At 37.6% G+C, this 13,314-nt stretch overlaps 1 protein-coding gene across 11 annotated transcripts in view; it reads right to left on the bottom strand.

The window, feature by feature from the left end:
* Positions 1-1,225: 1,225 nt before the first annotated feature.
* The window catches only part of stk33 (serine/threonine kinase 33), a 226,891-nt gene continuing 214,802 nt past the window's right edge, over positions 1,226-13,314 (bottom strand). For 9 of the 11 annotated variants that reach the window (XM_072272555.1, XM_072272558.1, XM_072272554.1 and 6 more), the window contains one exon: positions 1,231-3,214. In XM_072272555.1, the coding sequence (XP_072128656.1) occupies positions 2,999-3,214 (216 nt within the window). In that variant the 3' untranslated portion in view covers positions 1,231-2,998. Of the gene's footprint in view, positions 3,215-13,314 lie in introns of all 11 variants that reach the window. The other 2 variants (XM_072272561.1, XM_072272559.1) reach the window with 2 other exon arrangements.

The raw sequence follows: 13,314 nt of genomic DNA on the forward strand, positions 1-13,314 counted from the left end.
ATGTGAAAAAAATTCAAGGACATCTATTTTGATGTACATAAGAAAAATCAGTGTATTTCTTAAACAGCAAGAGATTAGGCAGTGTTAGTCTTCAAAAAGACTTAGCTGTATCTGTACATAAGTTATTGAAAGTCAGCAAGCAGGTACAACAGAGGATCAGAAGAACAAATAAAATATTGGTTCTTATCACGAGGGGCTTTGATTACAGATGTAATCAAGTTTTACTGAAATTATGTCAGGTTTTAGTGAGTCTGCAATTGAAGTAATTTACAACTTTGGTCTCCTTACCTAGAAAGGCTGTATATGTCATAGACAAAGTACAGTGGAGATTCACTGGAGTGGTTCCAAGGATGGCAGTTTTACTGTACAGGCTGAGTGAAGCAGTCTATGACTGTATTCTTCAGAGTTGAGCAACATGAAAGAAGTTCTCATCAAAATTTGCATAAGGGTTTGACAGGCCAGATGCAAAGAGGACAGTCTCTCAATGAGAGCTCTAGGGAACACAATTTGAGAACAAGTAGAAGAGCATTTAGGACTGGGTTGAGGAGAAATTTCTTCACTCAGAATATAGTGAATCTTTGGAAATCTCCATCCAGCATGACCATGAAAGCTCAACCACAACACTCATTTGAAACAGAGATTGGTAGTTTTATTGTAACTAAGGAATGTAGGGATAATGTCGGAAAATAACAAGGAAGATCCAACCATTATATTGATGAATGGTGGAGCATCTTCAAAGACTTGATAATCTACTGCTGCTCCCATTCCTTATGTTGTTATGCTCACCTTAAAAAAATACATTCATTAAGCATTTGGATAAGTTGTACATCCAACCAGCAAATAGAAGAAAAAAATTAAATAAGATATTGCTGAAATACAGTATAGGAGAACAATGTCCAGGAAATTTTTAAGGACAAAGTGATTTAATACCAAGCACACCATCGCACTTTTTGGAATAGGGGATACACATATGAAAAGCCAAAAAAAACCTGCATATTTACAATACTGTTTCCTTGCTGCAAATGAGGACTGGCCTGCTGAATATTTCCAACATTTTCTGTTTTCTTTATTAAAAATAGAGATATCTTCATCTAAATTATGTTAGTATATGATGAATTGCTAAAACAAAACAAGTCAACTTTGAAAATGTAATACATCATCACTTTCATTAAAATCAGAATATCCATACAGACTTGTAATATTGCATTTTTCTTTTACTCATACAAAGGTGAAAATGAACATTGTTTAAGAATAGAATTTTAATTTCACAATAGATGACATATCAATACTTAGTTCTCAATAATTCATTTTGTAACTATTTGATGTGACTAGTAAAATAGATAAAGGAAAAGCAATAGAAATGGTGAGAAAATAAGTTAATATAACTATTTTACATGAATCAGTTACCAATCTGTTGGGTAACATTTCCTCTATCTCTTTTTTATGCTTTCCTTAAATGTCCAAAGCCCAGGGTCAATTATTTTCAACCTCTATGTGACTTTCAGCATTACAGTCTTTCACCTAGCTAACATTCTCAACTACAAATCTTAACTACCACTTTATTGGAGAAATTGGAGTTTGATGGGCAGATGTCACAATTGTTGCAGTAGAAAACATTCTTATTTGGGTCAATGTACTTAGCCTTGATTGCAATGACAATTCCATCAAATAAGATCTCAACAAGTCACGGCACAATATTATGAAATGATTTCAGAGAGGTTTTCAAAAGTGGAGCTAATTCAAAGCAGCGACATGGACAGCACAAACATTCTTAAGCATTTGCACAGAACATAGGGTATAGAAAGACAATTTATTTTATTGTTAACATTTTTATGATACACCTGAACTGGACACTTTTATTACAGGGTTGTGATGAAATATTAGCTAAGTGTTAATATAATGTAAGGAAATGCTTATGCTTAATGTAAAATTTATAACTGGTACAGTATTACCTTGGGGGGAAGTTTCTAATATGAATACTTCAAAAAGAAAAGATTAAAAGTTAAACCAGCTCATATAAAATAACTGGAATCACATTACAGAAGAAAAATAACATATTTTGTATTATCTATTTTCTCATTTGCTTTTAAAAGCCCTGTATATGCCATCAAAACATTAGTCAAGATCAAGCATCATTACCCTTCTCCAGTTAGCTGGATGGACTTGCACAAATTAACACATCTCAGGATTCGTGGTGCATGATGTCATGCTACAATGCATATCATATTCATTAAACAGAATTTGTACTATGTACAGCTCAGGAACAAATACATTCATTTGCATTAAATTTAGTCACAAAAGTATATCTTTACATTAATACTTGAGAAAATAAAAGACTGCTTTATCTAACATATGTTACATTTTTATCCTTCTTTGAATAAGTTGGGATCAAATTCTCAATTTACATTTCTGATAAATAACACTACAATTAATTTAACCAAGATTTAAAATGGTTGAATATTTGGAGTGAATGTAGGGAATGCTAGATAATTGATGAAAAAATCATTTCTTCATGCCTAGTCAACTAACTACACAGAAAAATATTCTCTAATTCCTCTGGCAACATTGGCTCCTTTAGATTTTCTGAAGGTAACAACAAAATAAATAACCAATAACAGTGACTCTACTTGGCAGAACAAAGACAAATATTTTAAATAAACTATTTCTGATTTTAACAGTACTGACATCTCCTTAAACAAGATAAATTATGAGTTTTCCAGCTATAGGCTATACCCAAAGAAATCACCATACATCTGAAGAAAGATAGACAGTGAACAGTTTCCTGGTTTCGATCTTTTTTTTTGGAAATTTTATAAAATCGTGTGAAACGTACAAAGCAAATTTTTAAAAAATGCTATGCCCAACACCATTCATAGCGGTCAGCAGAACAGAAAACGCCAAATTCATCCTGTATTTTGTAATCAATCGTTCCTTCCTGAAGTATTTGCAATTGGCATCATTTTGAAGTTTAGTAGTTTTGATGTTAAAATTCTTTATTCTATGTGCTCTTTTTGTTTTTGAAAGAAGATTTAATTGTATGTTTATATCCAGAACCATTACTGGTTGGGGTTATGGATCTACGTAGCTCTGGCTTACCAGAGATAGAACCAGATCTGACTGATGGGATCAGATGCGTGGGTGACCATGCTCGTTTATCTTGCATTGGTGATCGTTTCATGCTTAATTTTGGAGAAGCCTTGCTGCTCCCAGGAGGCTGAAATTAACCAACATACAAGTGAAAATTGATCATAAAATAATTTTTAAAAGGAAGTGAGATTAAAATTTCACTATCACCCTGGGTCAAAAGTCATGGTTTGAAAATGATTATATGTTCTAAGTTAAATATTTAGAGAACTTCAGGTGAAACCTCAGGTCTCTAAATGCTTAAATTAAATTCAGATAGGTTTACAAATTATTAGAAAAAGGATAAGCCCTGAGCACTTGATAAATCATTTTTCATATATTACTGAATTTTTCAAGCATGCAACACAAGATAATAAGCATAAGCTGATTTAGAAACTAACTTTGAATAGACCCTTTTTACGTGAAAACATGGAAGTGGCCAGTGATATAGGCCTATCTTAAGTTGTAGATATTCCAACATAACATCTTTTTTTATTGGACAACACAAATAAATAGCAGTGGAAGTGCCATTATTAAAGAGAGTTATTAAATGGAAATCAGTGTTGAAGGTATGAACTTAACTTTCCATGATGTTATGCCACTGAAGATTTTGATTTTAACCCCTACTTTAACCTCCTTGTGCAATTGGAATCCGAATTCCTCACTTGCGGACCCCAGTCAGTTTGGATTGGCAACATCATCTCCTCCACAATCTCCATCAGCATAGGTGCACCACAAAGCTGTGTGCTTAGCCCTCTGCTTTACTGGCTTTATACTTATGACTGTGAGGCTAATCACAGCTCCAATAATATATTTAAGTTTACTGATGACATCACCACTGTTGGCCAAATCAAAGGTAGTGATGAATCAGAATATAGGAGGGAGATTGAAAATCTGGTTAAGAGATGCCACAACAACCTCTCACTCAATCTCAGCAAGACCAAGGAGCTGATTATTGACCTCAGGAGGAAACTGGAGGTCCATACACCAAGACTCATCAGGAGGATTGGAAGTGAAGAGGGTCAGCAACTTTAAATTCTTCAGTGTTATCATAACATAGGATCTGTCCTGGGCCCAGCACATGAGGACTACTACAAAGAAAGCATGGCACCACCTCCACTTTCTTAGAAGTTTGCGAAGATTTGGCATGTCATCTAAGACTTTAACAAACTTCTATCGATGTGTGCTGGAGAGTATATTGACTGGTTGCATCATGGTATGCAAACACCAATACCACTGAACAGAAGAGCCTACAAAAGGTAATGGATATGGCCCAGTCCATCACAGGTAAAGCCCTCCCCACCACCGAGCACATCTACATGGAGCACTGTCACAAGAAAGTAGCATCCATCATCAAAGGCCCCAACCATTCAGACCGAGATCTCTTCTCACCGCTACCACCAGGAAGAAGGTACGGAAGGACCCACACCACCAGGTTTATGTGCAGTTATTACCCCTCAACCAGCAGGCTCTTGAACCGGGGGAATAACTTCTCTCAACTTCACTCACCGCATCACTAAACTGTTCCCACAACCTCTGACTCACTTTCAAGGATTCTTCGTCTCATGTTCTCAATATTGGCTTATTTGTTTATTTATTATTATTATTATTGTTTATTTTTTCTGAACTCAAGCTGCTAAAGCTTGAGGTACAGGCATAGCCAAGCACATTCATTTGTCAATTGCTAGGAACTTTCGGACTATTCTAGTGGTATTTTGTATTGTGGATTTCTGAAAATTTATGTGGATATTACTGTGCAGTCTTAATTGTTTAATGCTATTGTGTAGTGCCTTTGGGAAGACACCAGTTGGAGATATTACTATCAGGACAATGTATTTCTTGTTTGTGTTCCAAAGTCTTTCAATTTCCTCTTTTAATTCAGCATATTTCTGATATTTTTCACTTATTGATTTTTGTAAAATATGTGTGCTTGGAATGGCTATATCTATTAAAAAAGTGGTTCTTGCTTGTTTATCCTATATTGTTATATTTGGATGGTTATTTTGGATTGTCCTATCTGTAATAACTGATCAGTCATAATATAGTTTGTGGTATTCTGACTCTAAAACTGGATCAGGCTTGAATTTACAATAAGGTGTGATTTCATTTATGAGTTTGTATTTTAAAGCAAGATTTTGATGAATGATGTTTGTCACTTGATTGTGCCAGGTCAGTAATCAGATTATGTTAAACTGCTACAGGGTCCTGTAATACGTTGGATTATTATTCTTCTTATTTTTTTGTGCATTTGTTTTCTGGTTGTCTATCTGTCCTGTCTTTCATTGATTTTATTGTGTGTCTGCAAGAAAATGAATCTCATAAATTAATCACTTTGATAATAAGCTTATTTTGAACTATTTGGGGCAGCAATTAGCATTAAGTTAAGTTAGTAGATCTTTTTAAAGTTCCAAGATCATATTACTAAAATCCTTTCCACTTTGCTTCCATGCGGAAGTGATTTTATTAATAATAAGAATTGCTGAACAAACCCTTTAACCAAAGAATACCCAAGTCCTTTAACAGACAGTTAAATGTAAATTTTAAATAAAATGCTTTACAAGGAACAAACCAGGCATGCTTCATGCCATGCTTTTAAAAATTGGAAAGTTTCTAAAAGATGTCATTTGATAAGTTTATTTAATACAAATAATTTTTGTGCAATGCAAACATTAATTAAGTGCATCCATAATTGTAAGTATCAGTAAATTAGATCCTACATAATTTCCTTTATATGCCTCAACTTTTGTACCACAAATAAGGAATGAAACTAACATTCCAGTTTCACTCTCCAATCTACATGTTTCCAAGTGCTTCCAATCCTAACTTTCAAATTGTCATATTGGTTAGTTCTTGCAAATACTAATCTCATCAAAAAGTTATTCCCTCCAATCCACCCCACGACACACCTTGTCCCCGGTCCAATGCTGACAAGCTGACGCAGATACAAGATACAAGACCTGTAAAGAAGATGCACCTTGACATCTATGACTTACATTATTAAGTGTCAAATTAAGTAATGAGAATCACCATTGCATTCAGCAAACTCTGTAATAACTTCCTGTCACAACACTGATTTTTACAAGATACTATCCAGCTTTCATGAGGATTTCCAACATTTGCTACGAAACTATATCTTGTTGCATCATAAGGTTATATATCCTTAACTGTATTCTTTTAGAATAAGAAAATGATAGCAGAGATGTACCTAATCATGTGAACCATTTTAATTATTGTTTTTTGATGTTCATGTGGAAAGAATTCAGTTTTTCTTTAGCCTCCTTCTTTGCTGAATATTCACATATTGTTTCAGAGACTGCTGCTATTCCAGAAGCACATAGTATCCTTAATATTCACTGGTTCCCCTTGTCCTCATCTACCACCCCCTGAGCCTCTGCATCCAGCAGATCATTCTCCATAACTTCAATAGGACCCTACCACGAACACATCTTTACCTACCCCCCTCCCAGTCACTCTTCACTTTTTGCAAAGATTGCTAGCTCTGTAATTCTCTTGTCCATTCATCCCTTCCCACTAATCTCCCTCCTGGCATTTATCTCTGCAAGTGAAAGAAGTAGACTGAAATCAATATGAGAGGTCATTCACTGGTGATGCAGTACAAAGTTTGAAAGCAGCTTAGGAGCTTTCAGCTAACTTTCTGCAGGCTGAGATCAGCACAGGGCCAATAAAAAGCAAGGAGGTGAAAGCGGTGCAGCTTTTGTTTGAGTGGCCATTATGTAAGTGGGCCAGTGTTAGAGTGGTCCAGGTTGGGCAAGCACAGGCAGAGGTTCTAAGTAAGTAAGTAAGAAGTAAGTTTCCAGTCAGTTTTCTTTCTCTCTATTAGTACATAGCTAGGTGCGCTGAGAATGGATCCAGAGGTAGTGGAATGTTCTTTGTGTCAGATATGGGAACTCCGGGAGAACTCCATTTTCCTTGATAACTACATTTGCACAAAGTGCATCGAACTGCAGCTCCTTAGAGATGATGTTAAGAAACTGTAGCTGCAGCTGAATGACCTCAGTTCATACAGAAAAATGAGAAGGTGATAGATAGGAGCTACAGGGAGATAGTCACCCCTAAGCTGCAGGAAGCAGGTACCTGAGTGACTGTCAGGAGAGGGAATAGGCAGCCAGTGCAGAGTACCCCTGTGACTGTTCCCTCAATAATAACAATGTATACTGCTTTGGGGGGGAGGGGGAATGGTCAAACAGGGAAAAGTTGCAGAGAGCAGGTCTCTGGCATTGAGTCTGGCTCTGTGGCTTAGAAGCGAAGGGGTGAGAAGAGGAATGCAATAGTGATAGGGAATTCTATAACTAGAGGAGCAGAAAACAGATTCTGTGGATGTGAAAGAGACAGCCAGATGATACGTTGCCTCCCAGGTGCCAGGGTCAGGAATGACTTGGATTGAGTCCATGGTATTCTAAAGGGGGAGGGTGAACAGCTGGAAGTCGTGATACTTATTGATACGAAAGGCATAGGTAGGAAAAGGCAGGAGGTCCTGAAGGGAGAATACGGAGAGTTAGATAGTAAGCTGTAAAGCAGGACCTCCAGGTTAGTAATCTCTAGATTTCTGTTTGCACCACATGCCAGTGAGGGTAAGAATAGGATAGTTTGGCAGATGAATGCATGGTTGATGAATAGATGCATGGGACAGGTTTCAGATTTCTAGATCATTAGGAACTCTTCTGGGAAAGGTATAACTTGTACAAAATGGATGGGTTACACCTGAACCTCAGTGGGATGAGATAAGTGTAACAGGGGGCCGAAATAAAAAATGGTGATGAATACAGTACTAAGGATCTTATATTTGAATGCATGCAGTATACGGAATAAGGTAGATGATCTTGTGGTGCAGTTAGAGATTGGCAGGTATGACGTTTTGGACATAACTGAAATAAGATTATACTTACAAGCTTAACATCAAAGGATACACATTGTATCGAAAGGACAGATAGGTAGGCAGAGGAGGTGGGGTGTCTCTATTGGTAAAAAATAAAATAAGATCCTTACAAATAGATGGCACAGGATCAAAAGATGTACAATAGAATCCTTGTGGGTAGAGTTAAGAAAATGCAGGGATTAAAAGACCCTGATGGGAGTACATATAGGCATCCAAACAGTAGGCAGGATGAGGGATATAAATTACAACAGGAGGTAGAAAAGGCATGTAAAAATGGCAAAGTTGTAATAATCATGGGAGATTTCAATATGCATCTAGATTGGGAAAGTCCAGTTGGTGCTGGATTGCAAGAGGGAATTTGTAGAATGCCTATGAGATGGATTTTTAGATCAGCTCGTGGTGGAGCCGACTAGGGAAAAAGTAATTCTGGATTGGGATTGGGAGTAAAAGGAATTGCAGAGGTATGACAGAGAAGCTAGCCAAAATTAATTGGAAGGGGAGACTAGCAGGGATGACAGCAGAAAAGCAATGGCTGGTGTAAATGGGGGAAATTTGTAGGGCAAAAGAAAGATACATCCTAAAGATAAAGAAATATTTCAAAGGGAGGATGAGGCAACTGTGGCTGACAAGGGAAGTCAAAGACAGCATTAAAAAACTAAAGAGAGGCCATATAATAAAGCAAAAAAACTACAGGAAGATTTTATAAAACCAGTACAAGACAACTAGATTCTGAAATGGTTCCCGAAGACTGAAAAATTGCAAATGTCACTCCACTCTTTAAGAAGGGAGGTAGGCAGAAGAAAGAAAATTATAGGCCAGTTTGCTTGACTTCAATGGTTGGAAAAATGTTGGGGGTCTATTATATAGGATGAAGTTTTGGAGTACTTGGAGGCATATGATAATGTAGGCCAAAGTCTGCATGGTTTACTTAAGGGGAAATCTTGCCTGACAAGTCTTTTGGAATTCTTTGATAAAATCACAGGCAAGATTGACAAAAGAGAGTCAGTGGAAGTTGTCTATTTTGTTTTTCAGATGACCTTAGACAGGGTGCCACACATGAAACTGTTTAACAAAACAAGAGCCTATGGTGTTACAGGAGAGATACTAGCATGGATAGAAGATTGGCTAAGTGGCAGGAGGCAAAGAGTGGGAATAAAAACAGCCTATTCTGGTTGGTTGCTGGTGACTAATGGTGTGCTGCTGGGTCGATGTAGGGTCTGCTTATTTTCACATTGTATGTCAATGATTTCGATGAAGAAAATGATGGCTTTGTGGACAAGTTTGCAGATGATCTGAAGACAGATGGAAGAGCAAGTAGTGTTGAAGAAGCAAGGTAGGGTTGCACAGTAGCATCGTGATTAGCACAATGCTTTATAGTACAGGCAACCCAGGTTCACTATCCACTGCTGCCTGTAAGGAGTTTCTATATTTCCCCATGATTGCATGGGTTTTCTCCATGTTTTCTGGTTTCCTCCCACAATCCAAAGACATACCAACTGGTAGGTTAATTGATCATTGTAAATAATCCCGCGATTAAGCTAGGGTTAAATCGGGGGATTGCTGAGCAGCATGGCTTGAAGGGCCAGAATGACCTATTCTGTGCTGTTACTCAATAAATAAATAAAAGTACCTAGACATATAGGGGTATGGACAAAGAAGTGGCAGATGGAATATAATGTAGGGAAGTGCATGGTCATGTACTTTGCTAGAAGGAATAAAGGTGTGGACTATTTTCTAAATGGAGAGAAAATTTAAAAATCAGAGATGCAGAGGGACTTGGGAGTCATCGTGCAGGATTTCCTAAAGGTTAACTTGCAGGTTGAGTCAGTGATAAGGAAGGCAAATGCAATGTTAGCATTCATTTCGAGAGGACTAGAATACAAAAGCAAAGGTGTAATGCTATGGCTTTATAAGCCATTGGTCAGGCAGCACTTGGAGAATTGTGAGCAATTTTGGGCCACATATCAAAGAAAAGATGTACTGGTATTAGAAAGGGTCCAGAGGAGGTGCACGAGAATGATCCCAGGAATGAGAGGGTTAAAATATAGGAATATTTGATAGCTCTGAGCCTGTGCTTGCAAGATTTTAGAAGAAAGTGGGGGGGGGCGGGGGGGGGGGGGAATCCGTTGCAACCTATCAAATATTGAAAGATCTGGATAAAGTGGGTGTGGAGATGATGTTTTCTGCAGGTGGGGAATCTAAGACCATAGGACAAAGCCTCAGAATAGAGGGACATCCCTTTAGAACAGAGATGAGGAGAAATTTCTTTAACTGGAGGGTGGTGAATCTGTGGAATTCATTGCCACTAAGGGCTGTGCGGACCAAGTCATTGAGTATATTTAAGCTAGAAGTTTTGAGGTTCTTGATTAATCAGAACATCAAAGGTTATGGGGACAAGGGAGAAGAATGGGTTGAGAGGGATAATTAATCAGCCATGATGGAAGGGCAGAGCAGATTCGATGGACCGACTGGCCTATTTCTGCTCCAATGTCTTATGGTCTAAGTGCGACACCTGCCCGTTCACCTCCTCCCTCACCCCTCACCTCCATTCAGAGCCTCAAGTAGTCCTTCAAAGTGAGGTGACACTTCACCTGCGAGTACGTAGGGGTGATCTACTGCATCCGGTGCAGCTTCCTCTACATCAGTAAGATTATCTTCACTCCATCTGCAACAAGCAGGATTTCCTGGTGTCCAACCATTTTAATTACAAACCCCATTCCTATTCCAACATGTTGGTCACAGGGAGGCCACTCAACTTGGAGGAGCAGCACCTCATATTCCTTCTGGGTAGCCCCAACCTAAAGGCACGAACGTTGATTTCTCTAACTTCCAGTGATTCCCCCCCCCCCTTTTCTTTTCATCCGTTTCCCACCCTGGCCCCTTCTTACATCTTCTCTTCTCCTTTCCTGCCTATCACCATGCCCTGGTGTCCCTCCTCCTTTCCTTTCTCTGATGGTCCATTCTGCTCTCAGTTTTTTCTTTTTCAGCCCTTTACCTCTTCCACCTATCACCTCCTAGCTTCTTCTTCATACCCATTCCACAACCACCTACCTTTCCCTTCTCCTGGCTTCAACTATCGCCTTCTAGCTTGTACTCCCCACCTTCTTATTCTGACTTCATCCCCTTTCCTTTCGAGTCCTGATGAAGGGTCTCGGTCCAAAACACCATTTATTCATTTCCATAAGTGCTGATGAGCATTTTGTGTGTGTTACTCTGGATTTCCAGCATCTGCAGGATCTCTTGCGTTTATTCATTGGTTTGTTAACATTATAAGGCATAACAAATTTTGGATGAGAAAGTAAATTCAGAGACAGAAAGATAATTAATTATTAGATAGATAATGATGATGAACTTATTGACTTAAGGATCAAGATACAACATTTCTCAAAGACATACATAAAATACTTTAAAATTTCAACAGTATTTTAACTTTTAAATACATTGCCAAAGAATTAAACAGAAAAAAGTTAATGATACACGTGAAATTGGGTGCCTTAAAGGATTCACAGGGTTTGTCATTAATGAGAAGTTGTCAACTTTTGTCAATTATTACTGAGAAGGGTGGTTTACTGCAAGAATTTTTTTAGAACATTGCATATATTGTCATAGGAGTGGTTAAGGAAGGATCATTACATTTTTTCAAAGAAGAATTGAATATTTTTAACAGCATACGGGGGGGGGTGTATAAGAAAATGTAAACAAAGTAAACTGATTATGGATTGATCCAACCAGCGTTCACGTTTCTCTCCAAACATCAAAAGGTTACATATTAAGAAAGACAGATCTTTAAATCAAGTTATAGGATCCAAGAATCTATATATGCTTCTGCTCTGATATTTAATGCTTTGGATTCTAAATCCCAAAACAGGTATTCCTTATGAAACATTCTTAAACTTCGTATACAAAGTTAGTCTTGAACAAATCCACCTCACCGCACAAATATAGAGTCATAGACAGAATTGTCTAACTTCAGTTTAGGTAACTGACAAGGTCGAGTGAAAGGTTATCAATCTGAAATTTTCACTTAGTTTCACTCTTCACAGATGCTGTGTGAACTGCTCAGTATTTTTAACCTTTTCTGTTTTTGATTTTTTTAAAAGTTTCTTAGCAATTGTAAGATTATTTTATCACCATTAACCTGAATTGCTTAACAAGACTTAGGAAACAAATAACAATAGAAAATGCTAGAAATACTCAGCAGGTCAGGACTTATTTGTTGCAAAAGTAACAGAGTAAACACCTCTCCTGTGGGGTTGTCAACCTGAGATATTAATTCTCCCACAGATGTGGCCAGATCCCCTGAGCACATGATTGGGAAGAGAGGCAGATTTGAGGATCTAGGCTGAAGACCTTTTGTCAGTGGTCTTGACTCCACTTCTCTTCCCACAGGTGCAGCCTAATCTGCTGAGTTTTTCCAGCATTTCCTGTTTTACATTTCTAGCATCTTCAATTTATTTTAAAATATTTCCATTTCTTTGGAAACATAATCTCTGCAAATATTAGGAGTGATTAGACTGATCACAAAGTTGTTAAACAGGTATTGCCTTATTTCTATACAATGATCTAATCAGGAGGCCCCGCAAGAAAGACTTCTGCAGCACAGCTGTGTTTTCTACAGTAGGTGTACAAATTTCTCTCTTGAGAAACCTGATTGCATCTGTGTAATCTAATTTCATTGACATATATGTCACTGCGGGAAATATATTTCACTGGATCCACTTAAACTGGAAATGATAATTGTTTTTCTTAAACCAGTCTGAATTAAAATAATAAATCATACCACTCTGGTGTATTATGTTCTCAAGTTTCCTTTTTGACATAGTGCTAACAAAAAACTTGTTCAGTTTTTCCTCACATAACAGTTCTTTACAAAGATGTGTGGTCCAAGTTGTTTAAAACATGATAGAGAACTGTGGAAGAATAATTGATGCCTACTGTCTTGAAGCAGATACTGACTTACATCATTCATTACATACTTATTTCAAATGCATTACTACTAGGCTTATTGCTTAATAAATTTGATTCCCAACTTTCAGTAACAGTGCGTTGTTGTGGCATGCTCTGTGTTTTGAAGCGTTCAGGAGGATACCGTACATTGAAACAAAGTACTTCTTTTTGCAGGTTACTGTAATGGAGGAGCGGGTAGTGTGGAGGAAACAGAGAGTCTGCATAGAGACTTAGGTAAGTTTAGCAGAATGGGCAAAGAAGTGGCAAATGAAATACAATATTGGAAAGTGTATGGTCATGCACTTTGGTGGAAGAAATAAATGGGCAGACTATTATTTAGATGGGGA

The sequence above is a fragment of the Mobula birostris genome, chromosome 11 (assembly GCF_030028105.1).
Source record: "Mobula birostris isolate sMobBir1 chromosome 11, sMobBir1.hap1, whole genome shotgun sequence".
NCBI classification, from domain to species: Eukaryota; Metazoa; Chordata; class Chondrichthyes; order Myliobatiformes; family Myliobatidae; genus Mobula; species Mobula birostris.